This window comes from Aspergillus versicolor (assembly GCF_001890125.1).
Source record: "Aspergillus versicolor CBS 583.65 unplaced genomic scaffold ASPVEscaffold_4, whole genome shotgun sequence".
Classification (NCBI taxonomy): domain Eukaryota; kingdom Fungi; phylum Ascomycota; class Eurotiomycetes; order Eurotiales; family Aspergillaceae; genus Aspergillus; species Aspergillus versicolor.
Window position 1 is genome coordinate 1,094,057 of NW_024467527.1, and position 24,743 is coordinate 1,118,799.

General features: G+C 51.3%; 9 protein-coding genes across 9 annotated transcripts; 7 read left to right on the top strand and 2 right to left on the bottom strand.

Annotated features, from left to right (window-relative positions):
• Positions 1-625: 625 nt before the first annotated feature.
• Positions 626-3,591, top strand: ASPVEDRAFT_82940 (SET domain-containing protein; the record flags this gene model as incomplete). Its single annotated transcript, XM_040817291.1, has 2 exons — positions 626-935; positions 1,082-3,591. The coding sequence occupies 2 exons, from the start codon at positions 626-628 to the stop codon at positions 3,589-3,591; spliced, it is 2,820 nt and encodes a 939-aa protein (XP_040667175.1).
• An 877-nt stretch (positions 3,592-4,468) lies between these two features.
• Positions 4,469-5,953, top strand: ASPVEDRAFT_52358 (Zn(2+) transporter ZRT3; the record flags this gene model as incomplete). Its single annotated transcript, XM_040814623.1, has 3 exons — positions 4,469-4,523; positions 4,570-4,700; positions 4,760-5,953. The coding sequence occupies 3 exons, from the start codon at positions 4,469-4,471 to the stop codon at positions 5,951-5,953; spliced, it is 1,380 nt and encodes a 459-aa protein (XP_040667176.1).
• Positions 5,954-6,138: 185 nt separating this feature from the next.
• On the bottom strand, positions 6,139-7,660 carry ASPVEDRAFT_40999 (splicing regulator NSRP1-like domain-containing protein). Its single transcript, XM_040812250.1, has one exon. The coding sequence runs from the start codon at positions 7,608-7,610 to the stop codon at positions 6,261-6,263; it is 1,350 nt and encodes a 449-aa protein (XP_040667177.1). The 5' UTR covers positions 7,611-7,660; the 3' UTR covers positions 6,139-6,260.
• A 224-nt stretch (positions 7,661-7,884) lies between these two features.
• On the top strand, positions 7,885-8,627 carry ASPVEDRAFT_129372 (TRAPP subunit TRS20; the record flags this gene model as incomplete). The annotated part of the gene is made up of 2 exons (XM_040806633.1): positions 7,885-8,081; positions 8,216-8,627. The coding sequence occupies 2 exons, from the start codon at positions 7,885-7,887 to the stop codon at positions 8,625-8,627; spliced, it is 609 nt and encodes a 202-aa protein (XP_040667178.1).
• Positions 8,628-8,705: 78 nt separating this feature from the next.
• On the bottom strand, positions 8,706-10,221 carry ASPVEDRAFT_886551 (cysteine hydrolase family protein; the record flags this gene model as incomplete). Its single annotated transcript, XM_040818381.1, has 4 exons — positions 8,706-9,378; positions 9,426-9,557; positions 9,613-10,037; positions 10,115-10,221. 4 exons carry the CDS (start codon positions 10,219-10,221, stop codon positions 8,876-8,878), a joined length of 1,167 nt encoding a protein of 388 aa, XP_040667179.1. The 3' UTR covers positions 8,706-8,875.
• A 1,080-nt stretch (positions 10,222-11,301) lies between these two features.
• On the top strand, positions 11,302-14,058 carry nde1 (nuclear distribution protein NudE). The gene is made up of 2 exons (XM_040812251.1): positions 11,302-11,983; positions 12,051-14,058. Exons 1-2 carry the CDS (start codon positions 11,747-11,749, stop codon positions 13,620-13,622), a joined length of 1,809 nt encoding a protein of 602 aa, XP_040667180.1. The 5' UTR covers positions 11,302-11,746; the 3' UTR covers positions 13,623-14,058.
• A 794-nt stretch (positions 14,059-14,852) lies between these two features.
• Positions 14,853-15,545, top strand: ASPVEDRAFT_633512 (uncharacterized protein). Its single transcript, XM_040815673.1, has 2 exons — positions 14,853-14,893; positions 14,957-15,545. The coding sequence occupies exon 2, from the start codon at positions 15,153-15,155 to the stop codon at positions 15,498-15,500; it is 348 nt and encodes a 115-aa protein (XP_040667181.1). The 5' UTR covers positions 14,853-14,893; positions 14,957-15,152; the 3' UTR covers positions 15,501-15,545.
• On the top strand, positions 15,514-15,938 carry ASPVEDRAFT_150244 (uncharacterized protein; the record flags this gene model as incomplete). Its single annotated transcript, XM_040808232.1, has 2 exons — positions 15,514-15,564; positions 15,624-15,938. The coding sequence occupies 2 exons, from the start codon at positions 15,514-15,516 to the stop codon at positions 15,828-15,830; spliced, it is 258 nt and encodes an 85-aa protein (XP_040667182.1). The 3' UTR covers positions 15,831-15,938.
• Positions 15,939-16,984: 1,046 nt separating this feature from the next.
• ASPVEDRAFT_41004 (acetyl-CoA carboxylase ACC1) lies at positions 16,985-24,556 on the top strand. The gene is made up of 4 exons (XM_040812252.1): positions 16,985-17,075; positions 17,203-17,636; positions 17,718-17,888; positions 17,961-24,556. The coding sequence occupies exons 2-4, from the start codon at positions 17,484-17,486 to the stop codon at positions 24,486-24,488; spliced, it is 6,852 nt and encodes a 2,283-aa protein (XP_040667183.1). The 5' UTR covers positions 16,985-17,075; positions 17,203-17,483; the 3' UTR covers positions 24,489-24,556.
• Positions 24,557-24,743: the final 187 nt, after the last annotated feature.

Here is a 24,743-nt window from a genome sequence, read left to right on the forward strand (position 1 = left end):
TCTTCTCTTTGGTTACTTGTTCAGCGCCTTTTATTGTTTTGCATTTGCCTTTCCTCACCGGAGCCGACTCGGTAGACTGAAAGTCGACTGTGGTCTGATATTACTTATGTTTCTTCTCTTTCCGTTTGCTGTTTTTATGGTACTTGCATGGTCGAGTGGGCGGATTATCATTCTTTTTGGGTCGATATAGTATTACAACGGGCTTGTTGGTGGCACTGGCATGGATGGTTGGCATATATGGTAAAAACAGCAGCATATAGTATGGGCAATTCAAAAGTCAGAATTTAATATATTATGATTATTCATGTCTTTCCTTCCGTGGCTTACATTGCTTTGTCTTATTCAATCTGGTCTCTCGAGTCCTCACTATCTTCACCCCATTTCGTTCACCATGGTGATCTGGTGGTGATAGGTCTTAGTCGTCGCCGAGAACACAGCTTCACAGCACGACTCAACCTTGCTTTCCAGTTTCCCCCCAAAACAAGTCTTCATCTCTTCTCTCCCTCTTTCATCTTCCTGCCTCTGCCTCCCTACCCCTAACACACCCACTCCAACCCCATCCTCACCATCCCCTTTCATCTGAACCACAACAACCTCACCAACAGCCCTCGAGGCTTTCTTCAAAATGGAGAACAACATACCAAACTACCTGTCAAACCCTTCAGTTTCCTCCACATCCTCTATCTCCCTGCCCTCGCCTAGCACCCCACTTGCACCTGTTGGTGCCAACCCCCTCCTCCAAACCTCACTCCCCATGCACCTCATCGAGACTCTCACCAACGCACTAATGGCACTATCCAGCGTCAGTTCGGAGACCTGGGCAGCATCTGTGTCGTCTATTGTGTCGGGACTCAATGAGAACGGGCATGTGAGGGAGTGGGTTGAGCTTCTCCTCTTGATTCTCATGAATGAGTTGTTAGGTTTTCTCGGATCACGTGAGCTCCCTTCACATCATAGCACTGTTGTTTACATTGGCTTCAAAGAAAAACAAGACGAAGTGAATTGTTCTTGCGTTTAGCTATGAGGATATGTGTTTTACTTTTACAGGATTGATCGCTGACTACATCTCGCTTTACTGCAGGTACCACAAGGGCCCGAACAACCGTCCAGACTGAAGCCAAGGCTGAAGCTGAGCCCGACTCAATGCCGGAGGCCGCAGAAGAGGTATCAGAGGACAAGCCTGTTTCCGAAAAGAAGCAAGGAACTGAACTAAGGCCTGTCGAACCAAAACCTGTTCTTGAACCGATTCCTGTATCGGAATGGAAGCTTGAGCAAACAGCTGAGTCTGAGCAGAAATCGGAGTCGGATGAGTACCCTGTCTCTGACCAAACATCTATACCTGAACAAGAGGCTGTTGGTGATCAAGATTCTGAACATGGGTGGCAACCTATGCCTGATCCAAAACTTGGGGCCTATGAGAAACTTGAGCCTGAGCAGAGTATTGTGTCTGATAATGGACCTGTGTATGAAACCAAGTATGAGCCTAATCTCGAGAGCGACGACAGCATCAGCGGCGAAAACCAGAAAGAAGCTTCGGTCAAACACACTTCAACCGAAAGTCAGCATCAGCAGCAAGAACCAAGTGTGCGACAGATCTGCGGCTCAGAGGCAGATAATGCAGGCGCAATAATTCTTCGCCCTCCAGATTTCATTTCTCACTACCTGTCTTCGCCTCCGTCCCCCAGTATGCCCGGGCTTATACCTTTAGACGAACTACCGCCCGAGCTCCTCCGATTGCCTCTAATGAACGAACACAACCTTGCGACTGGTCAAAGCGGCTGTGGTCTTAATCTTCAGATCGATGACCTCTCAATGCTCACCCCCAACGCCAAATACGAGGTCAGGGAGCCTATCACGAATGCCTTCGAGGTACGTTTCATTAACGAACGTGTTGGGTGGGGTTTATTTGCTACGGAGAACATCCCCGCAGGGTCCGTCATCCTTGCGGATGAGCTCATATCTGTATGGTCTCGCGAGCAAAATGCTTGCAAGACTCTCCATGACACCCACGCAATGCTTGAACGCAAGTCGAAGGCAATGGGCGAGGATTGGTACAGAACATTCCTCCTGATGGCAAGGTCAAGAATGACCGGAAAGAAGAGGCCATCAGCGCGTGAGCGGAAGCTTGGTGTTCTGACAGCTAATTGGGAACACTACCATTTGCCTATATCCTGGGAAGGGAAGGTTGGCGGTATTGTGGGTCTGAACCTGGCCTGGGCAAACCATGCCTGCATTCCAAATTGCACTTTATCGCTTTCTACTGAGTACGGTACGGATAGGCATGGGCAGGTGCGATGGAATAAGAAGCCAAAGCTCGGAAGGGCAATTATTCGCGCTTGTTCAGGCATTCGGGCCGGCGAGGAGATTACTATCCCATACATGCAGACAGGGGGAACGGCAAGGATGAGAAAGAAGAATACGATGCAGCGATTCGGCTTTCGGTGCCACTGTCGGTCCTGCAAGATTCCGGATTGTGATGCCGACAAAATACTGTCCAAATACCAACGTCTCGTAAATGGGATTCACAACCCGGGCAACATAACTGACAAACCGGCTGTCACTTTCCAAGCTGCGGCCGCACTAACCGGTCAGGTTCAATATGTGAGGACGAATGATCCCCGGCTCGTCAATCTCTGGGTCAACTGTGCTCTTATCGCGGGCCATCATTCTGACCTAGCAAGAGCGCACTGCTTTCTCAAGCATGCAAGAGAGCTAGCTCTGATTTCAGAGGGACCGGGGAGTAGATTGCAACGTCGGATTTCGCAATGGCAAGAGTGCATGGCGATGATGCCGGGATTTGGAGTCACTAACAGGGGTCTCAGTACTCCTATGGAGGCAGATTCAATTTTGAAGGGAGACGATAAGTACGACAGGAGAATCTTGTTCATGTTGGATGCAGAACCGAATGGATACTTGCGGGTTTCTCGTTATCGTCTTCGCCCCGGCGGTAATGGGACTGAACAACAATGGGAGATCATCGACGGTCCGGATCCTGCGCCGCCGAAGCTTAACATCGACGCTATGTCACCTTCAGGTATGTGCCGCGACCCGGGCTGTTATCGGGCTGTCATGGGGATGAAGCAAATGGAGCAAAAACGTCGAGAGGATCGTGAAAACCGCAAACGTCACAAACGACAAGCGGACTCCGGCTGTATCGACCCTGAGAAGGATTTTTTGGAGATTCTTTTCGAAATGTTTTATGAAGAGTTCGCTCCTCAAATGAAATCAAGGAAAAAGTTCCGCCGGAATAAGCTTAATACCTACGAAATGGTGTCTGAAATAATGGATGGTCTCCACAAAAGTTTTGGAATAGGGTGCAGGGGAGCAAACTGCACGTACTGTCATCATGGTGAGGTTTTGCCTGGCCCATGCGAATGCGACAACGAGCATGCGGAACAAAACCAGGGAGTCCAGGTGCAGGACAGCCCCGAGAAGGCAGAGGGAAAGAAAAAGACGAAAAAGAAGAAGGGAAAGAAGAAGGCCGACGCAGCCCCCGTAGTACAGGACGTTGGGGCTGAGAGGAAGGTGAATGTGGTGGAGGGCGTTGGCTGCCCCAAAGCAGGAGTTGCTGTTAAATCTTTCTCTTCTTGAGTTTTGCTGGACGTTTTTTTTCCATTTTCTGGTATCTTGTCTATTCTCCTAGATGTTGGAGTACGAATCTTGATCTTCTCGATCTCGTTGTTATCTCGTTTGTTCTTCCTTGCCGTACTGTTTCTTATTTCTGGGACGTTTTTCTTTCTATTTCTGGCATTTTGCCCAGTATCCCTTGAGGTTGGAGTCTGAATTTTGATGTTCTCATCTCGCTATCTCGTTTGATCCTTCTTGCCATACTGGATTTTGTTTCCTGAAAATCCGCCAACACAGTCGCTAGTTAAGAATGAAATGTGGTTGAACTAGCGCAAACCTATGCGGAAAATCTGTAGACACGGCCATCTGCTTTGAAATCTGGGGCGAATGACTGGCTGATCAATGGAGCTTGACGCGAGTCAAAGCGCGGGAGGATGAGACTGGACTCCTTCGTCGCTTTCCCCCCGTGCGGACAAAGCTGCATTGACGTTCGGAGAATGGCCAGAGAGATTAAACACGCCATGACCAAGAAAACTGTCGATGAAAGAGGTGCGGCAAAGAGAACGGAGTTGAGCCCAAAGGGAGAGAGCAAAGGCAGGAGGACGGACCGCGAAGATCTCCCCAAGCGGCGTCAATCATCCCCAGGGTCCTCACTCCTCACTCACTCTCTCCCTCCCACTCTCTCTCCCACTCTGCCTGTCTTATAATCCCACAGCGCCCCTGATGTCGGTAAGGTATCTCCGGAGACTCAGCTGCTGAGTCGACCTCGGTGTGTCGCGACATTCTACTGCGTACTCGAGATACCCCACAGTTGATACTCAATTATTATCTAATATCGCCGTCATATCTCTGGGTTGCCTCTTCTCCAACTTTGCTTCCCAGACTCCAACCACTCACTCCCATGGCTGCCTCTAACGACCTTCGGGGGTGGGTGATGAGCGCTGTCTCGGGCGCCGGTGAGTATCTGCCGCTGATATACCTGTTTCCAAGCTAATTATCCAGCCTGCATCCTCGGGTCCTCCGTCATTTGCGTCGACATCATCCTTCGCCGCTTTTGGCCTCAAAGTCACTTCCAGGTCGTCAACAATAATGCCTTCCTGTCCGCATCGCTCTCCCTCAGCGCAGGTGTCATCGTGAGTTAATTTTAATTACTCGGCCAAGTTTGTGGCCCCTGCTGACGTTGACTTTCCAGCTTTTCACCTCGCTATATAGCATGCTCCCCACGTCCCACGAATACTTAATGAAGGCTGGCTGGTCGCCCTCTCACTCTGCATACGGGCTCATTGGTCTTTTTATCGCTGGAGTGGTCGGGATTCGCTTCCTCTCAGGCTTGTTACATAAGTTTCTTCCATCTCATGTGGTCGATTGTGCTCATACTCATGAGCCTGCACCCCACCGCGGCCCCGACCTCGAACATGGCAAACCCAAGCACACCTCTACAATCTCTCGAAAACATAACCTAATGTCGGAGAGAACTCCTCTCTTAACTAGATCACCCAAATCTACGTCATCTGCGGCTGGCCTTCCCATGGCAGAACAACAGGGCGACGGAGTTGCCCGCTCGGGACCAGAACCCTGGCGGGTCCGCCTCGGGCGGCGCTTGAGTGGTTTCATTGGGGGCGCGAAGGCTCATTGCGATGAAAATGGCCCGTGCTATGGGTTTTCGCAAGCTTGCGGGGACGAGTGCTCAAAGACACTTATCCACCCTGGAATTACCGCAGACGATGCCTCTGATACAGACATTCCACCACCTGAGCACTCACCGAATAATTCCAGTTGCTCCTCCCATGTGGATATGGTGGACAATGGCCCATCCTCGCCCGCCACTGAACACGATGAACAGCCTAAGCAGTCGGTTTCTGGTCCCCAACATCACCATCACGTACCTCAGAATGCCTTTCTTTCTATCGGCTTACAAACCTCTGTAGCCATTGCGCTGCACAAACTACCTGAGGGTTTCATCACCTATGCCACTAACCATGCAAGTCCAACTCTCGGGATGACAGTTTTCCTAGCTCTCTTCATCCATAACATTAGTGAAGGTTTCGCCATGGCACTACCCCTCTATCTAGCCATTCATTCTCGCGGCTGGGCAATGTTCTGGTCCAGTCTTCTAGGAGGCATTAGCCAGCCCGCCGGTGCTGGTCTTGCGGCTCTTTGGATTTGGGGTGCGCGGAAGGCTGGTAGTGGCGCAGGCGATGGCCAGAATGAGACTTCTTGGGCTATCTACGGCTGTATGTTTGCCGTTACCGCGGGGGTTATGGTCTCTGTCGGCTTGCAGCTTTTTACCGAAGGCTTAGTCTTGACGCATCAGCGGAACATGGCGATTGGTTTTGCTATTGGGGGCATGGGCCTGATGGGTCTGAGTTTTGCATTGACGGCGTGATTTATATACACGGCGTTTGGGTTTGCTTGGTTTTCTCCGCTTCATTGGGTATTTTAAGAGCTCGCTCGGTGCATCTTGCTCTGGAGTTATATTCGCGGCACTTGACTTGTGCGACGAGTAACGATACTATTATAATTACGACTAGAACGCAGCCACACAACCTATTAAAAGTACAATAGCCTTACTGTCTTAGCGTTAATTTCATGATTTCCAATAAAACGAATTGCTATCCATGGCACCAACGCCTTTAATGCACCGTATATAATGTTACTAATCCTATAAAATACATCACGTAGTTCCGTAGTATCTACGACCCTTTGGCAGCTGCTTCTCGCTCCTTCTTACGTGCCAGATACCGTTCACGGGCACTGGATACATCCGTAGTCGATTTCTGGCTGCGACTGCGTTCCGCAATATCCTTCTGTTGTGCAGCTTCGGCCTCCTGGCGTTGTCGCTCTTGTTCCTCCAGCTGCTGCGCGATCATCTCGGTTTGGCGAGCGCGCTGTCCCCCACGCCCTCCAGCCTGTCGAGAATCGAACCGTGATTTGGCTCCAGTGCCAGTACCAGGTGCCGTTCGTGACGGAGCAGGGCCAGCGGTCTTGGGTTTAGGTGCAACATTCAAGCCCGCCGAAAGCAGTTGTCTCTTATCGACAACCTGTCCGTCATCGTTGACAACGATGTGAGCACCCTTGGCATTTAACTCCGCTGCCTTCTGTGCCTCCGTCCTCTCCTCCTCTGTTGTATCCATCGGCACTTCGCCGCCAGTCTCCTGGATCTTCTTTGCCGCTTCATCGGCTGCCTTCATGACAGCATCGTGTTGCTCCTCTCCACGTGTCAGCAAGTCCCGGTAGAACCCAACCATTCCTGAACCACCATTCTTTTTCCTCCGCTCTTCTTCTTCCTGCTCCCTTGCCTTCTCCTCCTCCTCCACCCGCCGCAGTTCCTCCTGCTGCGCCTTATACGCACTCGTCACGAACTTCTCCTTATCATCAAACTCATCACCCTCGGCTTCCCTCTCCTTCGCTAACATCCTATCCCGAGCCCGTAGTTGATCCCGCTTCCGAGTCTCCGCACTTCGCAGCAGGGATGTCATGTACTTCGGTACACCATCCTCTCCTTCGGCATTGCCCTTATTTTTCTTTTCTGGCTTCGCATGTAGACTCTCGTACACAGCATCATAAGAGTAAATTGAGGGATCAAGATCCTGCGCCTCCGAAACATGCTTCTTACTACTGTGTAGGGCAGAGAGGTTCGTATATTCTCGACTCGCGGGTGCATTCAATCCATATTTTTTATCCTTCTTCCCATCCTTACTGTCCCCATTGTCGCCGCCATTCTCACCCTCCTCGTCATCATCCGCAAATATCGATGTCTTGCTCAATGGCTTAATCTTCGGTTTCGCGCCCTGTCCCAACGAAACGATTTTGCGCTTCGGTGGCCGTCCGTCGGAATCATCGTCAAGCGAAGGCTTCTTTTTTGTAGGCTTTTCAGCAGCCGGTTCATCGGTCAGTCCACCTATCGCGGTAATCTCCGTCTCGTTCGTAGCGCGCGATTCATCCTCTGAGTCCGAGTCGAAAACGGCCTTTTTGCGCTTTTGGTTCGCGCCTCCAAGCGGGTTTTTCTTTGCGAGGCTGAGACCTGATAGCGGCGGCGGCATTCTTCTTGTGTGCTCGATTTTATGTTCAAAGTCGACAATTCCAATTCAGCGACTGACGAAAGGAATATCAATAACCGAACAACGTCAGTCTGAATCTCAATCGCATCACGTGACTGGATTCTTATCGTATCGCCACGTGATTGAATCCCTCCTATCTCCGCCACGATCTCCGTTCCGTAGTGTAAATAGACAACCTTGCTGGTTCCGCTCCGCAGCTTGTTAGCACCACCTAACTTAATACATATCCCCAATTGCGCAACAAAAGAGCACAAGCATGTCCTACTACTTCACAATTCTCTCGCCGACAGATGTCCCACTGTTCAACATTGCCTTTGGCACCTCGAAGTCCGGCGGCGATGGCATCGCCCGCTTTCGCTTCCCCGAGGCCGCACAGAATACGTACATGACGCAGTTCATTATCCACTCGAGTTTAGATATGCTGGAGGAGGCGCAGTGGATGGGTGGGAATATGTATGTGTATTTGCTGTTATTTTATATGCGCTTTTACCTTTCTTTCTTCAACCGCATTCCATTACATTGGGTTTGATTGAAATTGCGGGGCGAGATGGAGTTCAAGTACGGAGCTAATGTTAGAATAAAAACAGGTATCTAAAACATATCGACACATACCCGCCAGCATCTACGTACATCTCTGCATTCTTAACCCCCTCGGGCACGCGCTTTCTCCTCCTGCATCAACCCCCACAACCCAATATCCCCGCTTCATCTGCGTCCGGCGGCGCGGGGAGCTCAATGAGTATGAGCACGTCGTCAGGAATGGGCGGTTCTGGGCTCTTCGGGGGTTCGGGGATGGGCTCCTCGAGTCGCACGTCGAGTAGTTCTATAGCTGCGAATCCGACGGCGCCGCAGACCGAGGAGGCCGTTAGGCAGTTTATGACGGAGGTGTATGAGAATTATGTCAAGACGGTGATGAGTCCGTTTTATAAGAGAGGGATGGAGGTACGGAGTCCTGTTTTCAGGAGTAAGGTTTCTGCTGCGGGGAGGAAGTGGTTATAGATTCTCCTTTGTGCATCTCCTATTCTGTTCTCTCCTCCTCTCCTCTCCGGTTTAAGGGCCTTTGTTGCGGTATTGCTTGTGGTTTGTAAGAGTTGGTTATTGTATTCTGTGTCTAAGTTGGCGACGGCGTTTTATGGTGCTTTGAGCTTCCATGGTCCTGGTACAATGATAATGTCCATTTTTAAACTCGGGGCTTAAGAGAACGCTAAAACTGCGGAAACTGTTGATCCAAATACAAGTCAAGAAATTCAAGAAGTCATCTGAGGGGCCAGCTTTTTCACGGTTACATTTTTGAAGTTTTCCACCGCATGTACAACGTCGTCGAGCTTTGCAACTGCGCCAAAAATCCCTCCTTCCATTTTTACTGACTCCAGCGTGTTGACGTGTAAAGGCGGTTCGGCCGCGGCAGAACCATCTTCTAAGAGGAGACAATCGAAGCCGCGGTCGTTAGCTTCGCGCATCGTCGTGGACACACATACATCTGTCGTTACGCCTGCAATAACAAGGTTCTTTACACCTTTATTGCGAAGGAGAAGTTCAAAGTCTGTGTGTGCAAACGCTCCTCGTCCGGGTTTATCGATTACAGGTTCACCAGGAAGAGGGTACAGTTCGTCAATGGTATCATGACCCAGTTCACCGCGGATTAGGAGACGGCCTAGCGGTCCCGGAGAGCCGATACCTAACCCGGATGGATTGTTTTGAGACCGAAAGGCTTCTCGGCTTGGGAGCGTTGAGAGATCGGGCCGATGACCTGGAGGATGTTAGTTCGGCTTCAGTGGGGTTAGGTAATTGTTTTACCTTCACGCGTATGATAGACCGGGAACCCGGCAGATCTAAACGAATTTAGAAGCTCCTGAAGTTTTGGTATCAATGCACGTGTGGCGGATATGTCGTAGCCTTGAAACTCCATATATCCTCCTGGTGCACAAACTGTTTTATAGTCAGCAAAGACGGCTAAACTGAAAACCACGTGGCAGTTACTAACAGTCTTTTTGCATGTCAATAATAACCAGTGCTGTGGTATACGGTGTGAGCGTCGCATCGTGCGGCCAGTCATATGGGACGGCAGCGATTTGTCCCTTCCGGACTTTGTGATGAGGAACTTGTCGTGGCTTCTCAATAATCGGGCCATGATTGTGGGTAGCATTTAGGACAGTCAAAGTCCAGATACCAGGAGTTCCAGCTGCAACTAACATAAATGGACAATCCATCAAACGGGAGGTTCGTCTCCGCTTCCTCGTTTCCTCGGTAAGACCGTTTCGTGGACGATAGTGTCCACCCCGGTCACACCGTAACCAGACCTTAGCTGTCCGGCCTGGTTTCTTCTCAGTGGGAGTACTAGACGATTTGACTACCACATTGTAGCCGTGAGTTTTCGCATGCGCTTGTACTGAGGCAAGAAGCGATGCTCTGGTCGATTACACTAGTTTTAGCGGCCGGTCCTCAGGCTACTACGGATGATCGACAGAAGAGAAACAGGAACTCACTTGTCTGGAAAGGTCCCTTCGGGCGGCGCAACAAGCTCCATTGACATATCTGGAATGTCTTGAAGGTCGCTAGGCGCGTCGAGATTCAAATCTGCGGGGTCCGTCATGGCGGCACGAGTTGTGTCAACCCCTCGGATTAGAGAAGTTCTAAGCCAGGCATCAGCATCATCGAAGCGGCCATTCCACCCAGTGCATTACGAAAGTGAAAGACAGTCCGGCTCCTCAGGGTTGGGCTGAGGAGTGCGTGGAAGCAGTGCCGAAGAAAAGGATGGGAACCCGAGGTGATCTCGTGCGTGGTTATAGCAGACAGCAGGTGTATCTCGAGATGAGTGGACCAGAGCCACACAAGGAAGCCCAGCCGATCCAAAACAGAAAAAACTCACCAAAAATTTGCAAATATTAATAGACCGATATGTTTCTTATCCCAATCATGAATTCATAAACCCGTATGGACAACAATCCCAGGAACATCAAGCCTTGCTGCGAGTGGCAGCGCGAGGCTGAAGTGAGTCTGGCAACAAAGTGTGTGTTCACTGGGCATCACATGATCTAGGTCACGTGTTGCGTCCGAGACAGCCACATTTTCCGTGGCAATAGCAAGACAGGCATATCCGACACGTACACCGACCGATGTACTCTTCAAGTACTCTATCTCGAACACCCCTTGGATAGTATGGTTATTAAAGCTGGAGGGAATACTTTACAATTTGTTGCATATTTGTTTCACCTAGGGTACCCAGAAAGACCAAAGACTTGGTTTTTATGAGGATCAACATATAGACTCACAGAGTATACTTTTGCTGAGTTTGGATCCTGTCCAAGACTCGTTATCCAGATTTTATCAAGATAGCAAGAGGAGTTCGGTGCTTTGAATAGACTCATGGTCGGAGCTCAGGCTAAACCTGTCGTATGCAAGTTCCCGTGGCTCAGCGACAGTTACGAGCTTACGAGGCAGAGTACTTCTGTTGCTGCACCAAGGGTGGTTTGTACTGATAGCAGCACACTGCGGCCACTAGTGCCACGCACTTGCTGCCTGAAAACAAACAAGACCCAACCAGCTAAGCCCCTTGGGCCTTAGCAGGATCGCGGGCCGTGGCCACCGCCTGGAGCCGGGCTGGGACTTTGCCATCTGGGACTAGCCCAATAATGTTGTTGTTCCCGTGGTCACAGCGCATCCACATGGGTTCCCAGGGCCGTGTATCACATCTCCTTCCCCCAACATCATCGACATCAACAAACCCCCTCCACTACTTACGACCACAACCACAGCAGCCCTCGTCCCTCTGTGAGGGATGCGCGAAAGGTAAGTCAATTCTGGGGCTATTATTCCACTCTTTTCTGCTCGTTTCCTCTGCCACCTCCTGTTTCCCCGCGAAGTCCATCGTCGCAATCGATCTCCCGTTTGCTGCGACACCGCCTCGGCCCCTCCAACCACCAGCCCCGTCGGTTCCTCCAACAAAACACCGGACACTGCATATATGATCTCGATCGTTTGTCTCTGGCCTACGCACCATTGATTTTACTCTATAACCGCCGGTCAACTCATTTCGCTGCACCGCCATCGGTGGGATCTTGTGACGTGGACCCCTGGAACGTGCGCCCCCTACACCGGTCTCGCCTGGTGTGGGCATAATGCCTTCTGCCGATGAGCCTTCCTCAACTCACACAAATGGGACTAGCTCTCGATCGGATCAGCTGGCCCATTACAAAAAACAGTATGAGCAACTTGAGTCCGAGCTCGCCGACTTCCAGGCTTCCAGTCGCGAACTGGAGGCCGAGCTAGAGAAGGAAATCGAGGCGTCTGAGAAGCGTGAGCGACAGCTGAAGGAAAAGGTGGACAACCTGAGATACGAAGTGGATGAGTGGAAGGTAAGATCTAATTTATTCATCCCGGTATTCGGGTTACCAACTCACCGCTTTGCTTGTTTGTTTCTAGTCCAAATACAAGCAATCCAAGTCAGAAGCCAGTACCGCCCAGAATACACTCCAGAAAGAAATTACCTCGCTGCGGGACACGAATTTGACGCTACAGTTGAAACTGCGGGATATCGAAGTTGCAAATGATGATTATGAACGCCAGGCTCGTCACACGACTTCATCCCTGGAGGATATGGAGTCCAAGTTTAATATGGCTATAGAGAGAGGGGTTCTTCTGGAAGAAGAGGTAAAACATGGCGAGCAAGAGCGGGAGGGTTTGCGTATCGAAAATCAACGACTTCGGGACGAGTTGAATGATCTGAAGATCGAAACCGATATTGTTCAGGAGAAGCTTCGGAATGGTGGCTGGCGCCGTCGTCCAGCTCCTTTGGGTCGCAGCCCATCGACGCCGCATACTCCAGAAGTAATCGACCGTTCGCCGGGAGAATCTATTGTGTCTTCACCGATGTTTACTACGCCGCCAACGAAGTTGTCGCTGACATTAGCCTCTGCAAATGCAACACCGCCATCACCACCCATGTCTGAGACGTCAAACAGTATGCGCAGGTCATTCAATGCCGCCTCAGGGTTCCCTCTTCAGAAAGCTGCAGGGTCCTCCGAAACTTTCGGAACGCGGTCGCTATATGACAAGAGACCCCCGCGATTCCAGCCCCACTCCCGGTCGACCTCTTTCGCTTTTAGCAATGGCCGCTCAACCCCTTCGATCAGTTCTCGGGTACCTAGTCTTCCTAAGCAGAACACTGCTAACACCAGTATCGCCAACAACAACAACAACAACAACAACAACAACAATAATGCCGCTAACCGCCCATCTGGGATACCGAAGTCTGGTTCGCTATATCAGATACGTGGACTCATTGGAAAAATGCAGAAGCTGGAAGAAAGGGTTCAATCCGCCAAATCCAAGCTACCCCCTCCATCCGAGTCCGGTTCGCGCGCGTCCTCCCGCGCTGGATCGGTTCTTGCTGACAGTCCCGGTGCATCGAATCTTTCAATGCGTCGGGATCCCCGCAAGCGGCTGAGCGGCAGCAGTTTCAGCTCGTCTATTCGGGAAGGCGATGGCGCACCTCCATATCTCACATCAAGCCGCCCATCTTACGGGACTAGGACTCAGGGAGACAGCCGTCCGAGCAGTCGCACGAGTTTCTCCAGCTCTTTCAGTCACAGCACTCACCCCAGCGTGACGCCTTCAAATCGCCCAGAGAGTCGCCAAAGCCGTACGAAGACTCCTCTGGGTCACTATTCCACCAATCCTACAACAGAAAGCCGAAGACCACGTTCGTCACTCAGCAACCCGGCGGGGCAGTCTACCCCAATCAATGGCATGTCTTACATAGATGAGGATGATGATCTTGCCCAGCAGATGTCTATGCGCGCGACAGTGAGTGAAGCTCGCCCTAGTCGCCTGCCATCATTCTCCACTCCGACTGGCCTAAAGAAACGAGCCACAAGCGGTGTATCCGGAATACCAGTCTCTGGAATACCAGCACCCCGAGGCTTGCGCCGAGAACATACCATGGGTCCACCCAAACCAAAGCAGAAAGCGAACGACTTGGGTGAGACTTTTTAGATTGCTGCGTGCAGTAAACTCTTTGGTTTTTGTTTTTCATTTCACGATATTTGACGGCTGGCACGCTGTTTAATCACCATACTTGACCGTTCAGGATGCGGATTGTTGATCTTTGGTCCCCTTTTCATGGTGTTATTGGAAGATCCCGATCTCGGAGTACCTTGGAAGGGTTATTTGCTCCACTTGTTTATAGATTGGGGGGTTCTTGTTATATCTATCACCACATACCTGTACAGTCAGAGACTTGTATCTGAAAGTGTGGCGTTTTTTATGTTTGCCGGGGGCCAAAACTTTGAAAAAGTTCAAGTCCTATCGGCGTCCAAGCTGTTTCTCAGCACCTATTTCTTTGGTTGTACCTCTGGTCCTGTGTATCGTTGTCTTAGGCGTTATAATACCCACTGACTTTGAAATTGATCATCTACAAGGACTAATATGGTTTTCTCTTTCTGACGTAGTATCGTGACCCGAGTAGGTGGTATTTGTAAGAAGTTCTATTACGCCCAGCGCACTAACATTGTAGACGCCTCTTGGCTGGTTGATTCATGATTTTACCGCAGTTGGACCTCTTTCAGATATCACGGATCTACCGTCTCCGCGTTGTCGTATCGAGGGAAACCCATGGTTGTGGCCCGAGGCGGCACTGACACTAAATAATAAATAACAATTAGCGATTGGCAAGTCGGAGAAGCAAGGGCGAATATCCAGCCTCCCGGCTCCAATATATATATGTAATATATGTCCTAGAGTATGTACCACATACTACCACCTCGAATAATATATAATTCAAGCCAACCATTCCTCTGTTCGTTATACTGACAGCAGAGCAGGGCTGTAATAACTCGCGATGGGCGATCTTCTACGTACTGGATAGGTTGGACCCATGGGTTCCGTTCGGCTTCATCCGAGCCGTTGGAGTATGAGATAGCCTTTGCCTCGACACGAGATGCTTTCAACTCCAAATATCTCCCGGGATCACATTCCATCTCCTCCATGTCATAAACCCCACGGGGTATGGGTAGATCTCCTGACACTGTGTCAGAGGTTGTTAAAACGAGGGAGCCCCGGCACTCCGGACTTACTTTCTTTTTCAACTACTTTATGCTCCAGTTGTTGCTAAATAGAGATCGCCTTGTGGGTCACAATTCAGTGCAAAGCGAAGAAAACCATGGCCAACGATGAGCGCGTAAAGTGGAAGGTTACTTCCAAACTACAGAAGGGCCGGCTTCTGGCAGCTGTGAATTGTCTTGCTGGGCTGGCGATTTTCGTTTTTGGTAAAAGACCCCTCCTCTCCTGTTCATAGGGTTCATTATATTCATTTCTCGGATATATTTTAGATACTTAATGCGATTACGCCCGTCTACGGGTTAGAGGTTGCAGATTATCAGTCTCGTGGCTAGTTTATTGCGGTGGAGTTCACACTCAATATCTTCGGAGTAGTGTTTGCATACTGGTGGGGGATTCGGACTAAGTTTTATTGACGATGGTCGCTCTGAGTTCCAATGGCGATTTCCCATTGCCTTCTAGGTTATTATGCTTACAGTCCTGTTGGGTGGGTGTTGGTTCTTCCCTGAATCTCCTCGGTGGCTATGCACGGCGGGTCGGCGGGAAGAGGCTCACTCTGTGCTGACTCCGTTGCGTGGGTGGGAAACGAGATGGGGTATTGCTGCGACGGCGACGGTGTATCTATACACCTTTATTTTTAGTGCTACTTGGCCTACAGTTCCGTGGCTATATCCCGCGGAGAGTTTTCCTCTCATAATCCGCGCAAAAGGAAATGCATGGGGCGTAGTAGGCGGGAGTTTAGGGAACGGGCGTGTATACCAGCTCTTTACAGCCTTTGATAAGCCGCATGCTACAGTAACAGCTTCAGGTCATTGACCCTTGCTCTGCCATGCAGTATGTTTTTGGAGCAGTGACTATTATCATTACCGCATTCCTATTGGTGAGTTGATCCTTGGAATTGCTTGAGATTTGGCATTTGTTTGCTGACATGACCATTAGTGTGGGCTCTCTACCCAGAGTCTAGCTAACGGACATTGGAGGAAATCGATCTTCTGCTTGCAGCCGATTCTCCGTGGGTCTGGACTGCCGAATAAAACTTCCAGGTCCTCAAGATGGCCAATGCACAGCGAGCCAGAGTATGATGCTGAGAAGGCGCTGGACACAGGTGATCAGCCAGTGTCTATCGAGAGGAAGAACCAGGGATAGATATTGAAGGCCGTGGAACACGAATGCTTGAGCTTACGGGCAGAGCCAAATCAGAAGCGACGGCGTGCACTAACAAGGTACAGTAGCATCAGGATCAGGATCAGGATGAAGAACCGATTCCACCAGCCGCTGGCGGTCTTGGCCCTCGACCACGGGGCGCCATGCACCCTATGCCATATATGGCTAGTTGACAGGCCATTTGCTGAGGCCGATCATTTCCAAAAGGGAAGCTCCCCAACCCATATCTGGTGCCTGTAATTGGTGGGATACTTAACCGGGGCCAACACCGTCCAAAAGTGGCTAGTTTATTTCCGGCATTTGATACCACTTGTATTGGCTTGACGGGATTGCAGTACGTATCTCCAAATATTGTGCTGAGAGCCGGCGGGAGAGGGTATATGGTTATGTATTAGGAAGTAGCCAGTCCTTTCAGAACAATTTGAGGACCTTTCAGAAATATGATAGTCTTTGAGAATGGATTGTTGAAATTACCGGAGCGTTTGGGGTCGCTTAACATATCCCGGCTGCTGTGGGATTGCGCTGAACAAAATGCGCCGAGCCGACATACTCAGCTCCGTGCGAACACGGAGTATTGATGATCTTACCGTAGCACATCCAAGACAATCAGCTTTGCCCGGCTTCCTCCTCGGATGAGATGGTGATGTTCTCTCCAGAAGTCATATGGAGGTTTTATGGAATAAGGCAATTATTGTTGCCATATCGGCCGCGCGTGGATAGGGGCTGTTCAACGCCGCCGAGACATCGACAAATTGCGTATAAAAAAATACATAGGGTGGAAATATATTACAGCCTTATGAGCTGGAGTCCCGTCCAAATCAGGCCTTGTCTGATTGGAAACCAAGCTTCAGTCTCTGGTATACTCGGGCCCAAACTAAACCAAGCTGACGGATGTCACTTTGGAAGTTTGCAGACGATAGGGAACCTTTTTGGAGACTCCAGCGTCATCAAATGGGGCAGGGAGAAAAGTGGTGGGAAGAGGGTCAGGGTGGCCCAACAATGCATATTGGGGTGGGAAATCGGTCCCGGACTCCGAAAGATTCAAGACTTGCCCTGTATCCAGATTACGTCCCTGATGTGAGCTTCGGACTTTTTCTTCCTTTTCTTCTTCCGCCTCACCCTGTATCATATCCCCCATTTTTCTCGAGGGAAAAAAAAAAGACAAGAATTCCTTTCTTCTCTCATTCCTCTTTCCTCATTTTCTTTTCCTCCTCAACCCTCTTGGTGGTAAGTCATCCCGCCCCCATTCTGCGCTGCGGCTGTTTGCGACGGCTCGTATCGGAGTGCGGGAGTGGTAGCTTTGCATTTTTCTGGCCGGAGGACAACTTTATGGTTAACGTTTCTGTCAGCCCAGCTCTCCTCTTGCATCCCACCCCGACACGAATGCTCTTCGCTTCTCACCACCCTAATTAACTTTTTCTGGCACTTCTTTCCACTTCGATTCTCAGGAAGCCGCTCGTGTGATCTCCTACCGTTGATTCACGAATTGAACGAAAGACCGTATCCATTCCCCCCCAAGGATTTCGGGTTGTTTCCGCCAGCTTTCCTCTCTATTCTCCGATCTCGTCCTCGACTACCCTACTATATATCGCATGGGAAGCGTTTAATACATAATAATAAACTTCAACTGCAATCATGGGCGACGGTGCAACACCAAGCGGCGTCTCGCGAGCCGCTAAATACAACCTCCCTTCACATTTCATTGGTGGCAACCACTTGGATGCTGCTGCTCCGAGCAGCGTCAAGGACTTCGTTGCCCAGCATGAGGGCCACTCCGTTATTACTTCGGTGGGTTTTGCCAGCGACAATTGAAGAGGCGGTGGCCATTGATTTATGAGAGAGACTGACCGGGGAATTTCTCGCCTTTAGGTCCTTATCGCCAACAACGGTATCGCGGCTGTCAAGGAGATCCGATCCGTCAGAAAATGGGCCTACGAGACCTTTGGCAACGAGCGTGCCATTCAATTCACAGTGATGGCAACGCCAGAAGATCTGACGGCGAACGCCGACTACATCCGCATGGCTGATCAATATGTTGAGGTATGAGGTGACCCTGTGAAACAACCAGGTTTTTCAAAATTCCAAGCAATTTGCTAACATTCTGTGTCTCAGGTCCCTGGTGGTACGAATAACAACAACTACGCGAACGTTGAGTTGATTGTGGATGTGGCCGAGCGGATGGATGTTCATGCCGTCTGGGCGGGTTGGGGTCACGCTTCTGAGAACCCCCGGTTACCGGAATCGCTCGCCGCCTCTCCCAAGAAGATCATCTTCATTGGACCTCCTGCATCTGCAATGCGCTCTCTTGGTGACAAGATTTCCTCGACAATTGTTGCTCAGCATGCCGAAGTCCCCTGCATCCCGTGGTCTGGAACCGGTGTAGATGAGGTGGTCGTCGATGATGCGGGCATTGTTACCGTGAAAGATGATGTTTACAGCCGTGGTTGCACATTCTCACCGGAAGAGGGACTCACAAAAGCCAAGGAGATTGGATTCCCGGTCATGGTTAAGGCCTCTGAGGGTGGAGGTGGAAAGGGTATCCGTAAGGTCGAGAGGGAAGAGGATTTCATTAACCTGTACAATGCTGCGGCCAATGAAATTCCTGGATCACCGATCTTCATCATGAAGCTCGCCGGTAACGCCCGTCACTTGGAAGTGCAGCTGCTGGCTGATCAGTATGGTAACAACATTTCCTTGTTCGGCCGTGACTGTTCCGTACAACGGCGACACCAGAAGATTATTGAGGAGGCTCCAGCTACAATTGCGAACCCTGACACTTTCCAGTCTATGGAGCGCGCTGCCGTGAGCTTGGGTAAACTCGTGGGATATGTCTCGGCTGGTACAGTCGAGTACCTGTATTCTCACGCTGATGACAAGTTCTACTTCCTGGAACTCAACCCCCGTCTGCAGGTCGAGCATCCCACCACTGAGATGGTCACTGGTGTGAACTTGCCCGCTGCCCAGCTTCAGATTGCCATGGGTATTCCTCTGCACCGAATTCGCGATATTCGTCTGCTCTATGGCGTCGACCCCAACACATCGGCCGCTATTGACTTTGACTTCTCCAAGGAAGGAAGTGCGGAGACCCAGCGTCGCCCTCAGCCCAAGGGACACACAACTGCTTGCCGTATTACCTCCGAGGACCCCGGTGAGGGCTTCAAGCCCTCCAGCGGAACTATGCACGAATTGAACTTCCGTAGTTCGTCAAACGTCTGGGGTTATTTCTCCGTCGGAACTTCGGGTGGTATTCATAGTTTCTCCGACAGTCAATTCGGTCACATTTTCGCGTACGGAGAGAACCGATCTGCTTCGCGGAAACACATGGTCATTGCCCTTAAGGAATTGAGCATTCGTGGTGACTTCCGAACAACCATTGAGTACCTAATCAAGCTACTGGAGACGCCAGCCTTCGAGGAGAACAAGATAACCACTGGTTGGTTGGATCAGCTGATTTCCAACAAGCTGACTGCTGAGCGCCCCGATACCACTATTGCTGTTCTGTGTGGTGCTGTCGCCAAGGCTCACCAGGCTAGCGAGTCGCGCCTCACGGAATATCGCCAGGGCATCACGAAGGGTCAGGTCCCGCCTAAGGACGTTCTGAAGACTGTTTTCCCAGTGGACTTCATCTATGAGGGTAAGCGGTACAAGTTCACCGCTACGCGTGCAGGACTTGATGGCTACCACCTCTTTATCAATGGATCTAAGTGCTCTGTTGGTGTGCGTGCCTTGGCCGATGGTGGGCTTCTTGTCCTTCTCAATGGTCGTAGTCACAACGTCTACTGGAAGGAGGACGCTGCTGCTACCCGTCTCAGTGTGGATGGCAAGACTTGTTTGCTGGAACAGGAGAACGACCCTACCCAACTTCGTAGTCCTTCTCCCGGAAAGCTAGTAAAGTTCACGGTCGAGAATGGCGAGCATGTCAGCGCCAACCAGCCTTATGCCGAAGTTGAAGTCATGAAGATGTACATGCCTTTGATTGCGCAGGAGGATGGTATCGTTCAACTTATCAAGCAGCCTGGTGCTACCCTGGAGGCTGGTGACATCCTTGGTATCCTTGCCCTTGATGACCCCTCCCGTATCAAGCATGCTCAGCCATTCACTGAGCAGCTTCCGCCGATTGGACCGCCCCAGGTGGTTGGCAACAAGCCTGCCCAAAGGTTCCTCCTTTTGCACGGCATCCTGGAGAACATCTTGAGGGGTTTTGACAACCAGGTAATTATGAACACCACCCTTAAGGATCTCATCGGGGTTCTCCGTGATCCCGAGCTTCCTTACAGTGAGTGGAACGCTCAGTCATCTGCACTCCACTCCCGCATGCCTTCCAAGTTGGACAATCAGCTTCAACAGACTGTGGACCGTGCCCGGTCACGCAAGGCTGAGTTCCCCGCCAAGCAGCTTCAAAAGACCATGGCCCGCTTCATCGAGGAGAACGTCAACCCCGCCGATGCAGATATCCTAAAGACTACCCTTTCTCCTCTCACGCAGGTCATCCACGACTATATTGAGGGTTTGAAGGTGCACGAATACAACGTGTTCGTCGGCCTCCTGGAGCAGTACGTTGCCGTGGAGAAGCTGTTCTCTGGACCCAAGTCCCGGTATGAAGATGGTATCCTTGCTCTCCGTGAGGAGCACAAGGATGATGTCGAGCCTCTTCTGCAGATTGCTCTTTCTCACAGCAGAATTGGCGCTAAAAACGACCTCATTCTTGCCATCCTCTCGATCTACCGCCCGAACCAACCCGAAATGGGTAACGTCGGCCAGTACTTCAAGGGTGTCTTGAAGAGATTGACAGAGATTGAATCCCGTGCTGCGGCCAAGGTCACCCTGAAGGCCCGTGAGGTTCTCATCCAGTCCGCTCTGCCGTCTCTCGAGGAGCGTCTCTCCCAGATGGAACTTATTCTGCGTTCCTCTGTTGCGGAGTCTGCTTACGGGGAGTCCGGCCTCCGCCACCGGGAGCCCGATTTTGCTGCTTTGAAGGAGGTTGTCGACTCCAAGTACACCGTCTTCGATGTTCTGCCACGATTCTTCGTTCACAAGGATGCCTGGGTTACTCTGGCTGCGCTTGAAGTTTACGTTCGTCGCGCTTACCGTGCTTACACTATCCAGAGCATGGACTATCACCACAATGGTGAACCTGCATTCATGTCCTGGGACTTCACAATGGGCAAGCTGGGCCAGCCTGAGTTCGGTCCTCTGACTTCGGGCACCCACCCGTCTACCCCCAGCACCCCGACAACGGAGTCGAACCCTTTCAGGCGGATCAACTCTATCAGCGACATGTCCAACTTGTTGAATGACAGCCCTAACGACACCCCACGGAAGGGTGTGATCCTCCCTGTCGAATACTTAGAGGATGCTGAGGAATACCTGGCCAAGGCCCTGGAAGTATTCCCCAAGAAGAAGCATGGCGACCACGGTCTTATCGCTGCTCTGGAGGGCAAGCGCCGCCCTAGTGCTCGTGTTGAAACCGACTCAGCTGAACTCACAGGAGTCTTGAACGTTGCAATCCGCGATGTTGAGGACCTCGAAGATACTCAAATTGTTGCTCAGATCAGCAAACTCATCTCTCGCTTCAAGGAAGAGTTGCTCTCTCGTCGTGTTCGTCGTGTGACTTTCATCTGTGGTAGGAACGGCGTCTACCCAAGCTACTACACCTTCCGAGGCCCCTCTTATGAGGAAGATGAGAGTATCCGACACAGCGAGCCCGCCCTTGCGTTCCAACTTGAACTCAACCGTCTTTCCAAGTTCAAGATCAAGCCCGTCTTCACTGAGAACCGGAACATCCACGTCTACGAGGCGATCGGCAAGGGTCCCGAAAATGACAAGGCTCTGGATAAGAGATACTTTGTCCGTGCCGTTGTCCGTCCTGGTCGTCTTCGTGACGATATCCCCACCGCGGAGTATCTCATTTCCGAGGCTGATCGCTTGATGAACGACATTCTCGATGCTTTGGAGGTCATTGGCAACAACAACTCTGATCTGAACCATATCTTCATTAACTTCTCCCCTGTCTTCAATCTGCAGCCCCACGATGTGGAAGAGGCATTGGCTGGCTTCTTGGACCGCTTCGGTCTCCGACTCTGGCGTCTCCGTGTTACCGGTGCTGAGATTCGCATCCTGTGCACTGACCCAACTACCCAGACAGCCTACCCTCTGCGTGTTATCATCAGCAACACTGTAGGATACATCATCCAGGTCGAGCTCTACATTGAGAAGAAGTCTGAAAAGGGCGAGTGGCTCCTCCACAGCATTGGTGGTACCAACAAGCTTGGCGCCAACCACTTGCGTCCCGTTGCGACGCCTTACCCTACCAAGGAGTGGCTGCAGCCGAAGCGCTACAAGGCTCACGTTATGGGTACACAATATGTGTATGATTTCCCCGAGCTCTTCCGCGAAGCATTCCAGAACTCGTGGGCCAAGGCTATTGCAAAGACCCCAAGCCTGACCGAGCGTCGTCCTCCTGTTGGTGAGTGCATGGAATACAGCGAGCTTGTTCTCGATGATGCAGACAACCTGGTAGAGATCTCCCGCGGCCCAGGTACCAACACTCATGGTATGGTCGGTTGGCTCGTCACTGCCCGTACCCCCGAGTACCCCGCTGGCCGACGCTTCATCATTGTTGCCAATGACATCACCTTCCAGATTGGCTCATTCGGTCCTTTGGAAGACAAGTTCTTCCACAAATGTACTGAATTGGCAAGGAAGCTCGGAATTCCCCGGATCTACCTCTCTGCCAACTCTGGTGCTCGTATCGGTATGGCCGAAGAGCTCATCCCGTACTTCTCAGTCGCCTGGAACAACCCTGACAAGCCTGAGGCCGGTTTCAAATACCTCTACCTCACACCCGAGGTTAAGGAGCAGTTTGATGCTAGCCAGAAAAAGGACGTCGTTACGGAGCTGATTCACGATGACGGTGAGGATCGCCACAAGATCACCACCATCATTGGTGCGAAGGATGGCCTGGGTGTTGAGTGTCTGAAGGGATCTGGTCTCATCGCTGGTGCCACCTCCCGGGCATACGAAGACATCTTTACCATCACCCTTGTCACCTGCCGTTCCGTCGGTATTGGTGCCTACCTCGTCCGCCTTGGACAGAGAGCTATTCAAGTCGAGGGCCAGCCCATCATCCTCACTGGTGCACCTGCCATCAACAAGCTGCTCGGCCGAGAGGTCTACACCTCTAACCTGCAGCTTGGTGGTACCCAGATCATGTACAGGAACGGTGTTTCTCACATGACTGCTGCCAACGACTTCGACGGTGTCTCCAAGATTGTGGATTGGCTCTCCTTTGTCCCCGAGAAGAAGGGTGCTCTTCCTCCGATCCGGTCATTCTCCGATACCTGGGATCGCGATGTGGCCTACTACCCTCCTCCCAAGCAGCCCTATGATGTCCGCTGGCTCATCAACGGCAAGCAGGACGACGAGGGCTTCCTTCCCGGTATCTTCGACACTGGCTCGTTCGAGGAAGCTCTTGGTGGCTGGGCTCGCACTGTCGTGGTCGGTCGTGCCAGACTCGGTGGTATCCCCATGGGTGTCATTGCTGTTGAGACACGCCCTGTGGAGAATGTTACTCCCGCTGACCCGGCTAACCCCGACTCGATGGAGATGATTGCCCAGGAGGCTGGTGGTGTGTGGTATCCCAACTCGTCCTTCAAGACTGCCCAGGCTCTTCGTGACTTCAACAATGGTGAACAGCTTCCCGTGATGATTTTGGCCAACTGGAGAGGTTTCTCTGGTGGACAGCGCGACATGTTCAACGAGGTTCTCAAGTACGGTTCCTACATTGTCGATGCTCTTGTCAAGTACGAGCAGCCTATCTTCGTCTACATTCCCCCCTTCGGTGAACTTCGTGGTGGTTCTTGGGTCGTTGTTGACCCCACCATCAACCCCGAGCAGATGGAAATGTACGCCGACGAGGAGTCTCGTGGTGGTGTGTTGGAACCCGAGGGTATTGTCAACATCAAGTTCCGCCGCGAGAAGCAGCTGGAGACCATGGCTCGCCTGGATCCCACTTACGGAGAACTTCGCCGTGCGGCTCAAGACAAGAACATCAGCAAGGAGAAGCTTTCCGAAATCAAGGACAAGATGGCTGCCCGCGAAGAGCAGCTCCTTCCTGTCTACATGCAGGTTGCTCTGCAATTCGCTGACCTGCACGACCGCGCCGGCCGAATGAAGGCCAAGAACACTATCCGCCAGTCCCTCACCCTGAAGGATGCTCGTCGCTTCTTCTACTGGCGTGTGCGCCGCCGCATCAGCGAAGAGGCCATCCTCAAGCGTATGCTCCGTGCGGCTCCTTCTCCCATCGAAGGTGAACCCAGCGGAGCCATCGCGAAGGATAGCACCCCGGCTTCCTCCAACGACTCTCCCCGTGACACTCACCTCCGCACCCTGCAATCATGGACTCCCTTCTCTGAGGAAGAAAGCGAGAACAACGACCAGGGTGTCGCCACATGGTACGAAGACAACAAGGAGATCATCCACGAGAAGATCGAGTCTCTCAAGTCCCAATCCCTGGCTTCTCATATCTCCGACCTGCTCTTCAACAACCGCAATAGCAGTCTCCGGGGTATCCAGCAGGCCCTGAGCATGCTCCCCGTCGAGGAGAAGGAGTCCGTGCTCAAGTACCTCGGATCCAACTAGATTTGAAACCGCTTGAGAATTTTGGAAGAAAGGCTGCTTTCATCACTGTTTTTCTTTCTTTTTTCTTTCCCCCCTTTAATTCCTGTTCTGTTTCCAAGCGTGTCACTTTCTTATCTCTTCTGACCCAGATTTTTTGATATGTATGATGATCCATTGAATTTCAGTGATTTGTTTCCTGATTGTTTCTAACTTGACTGGGTTAGAAAGCATTTGATATGGTATGGTTTGGCTGTTTCTGTTGCATATAGTCTTTGA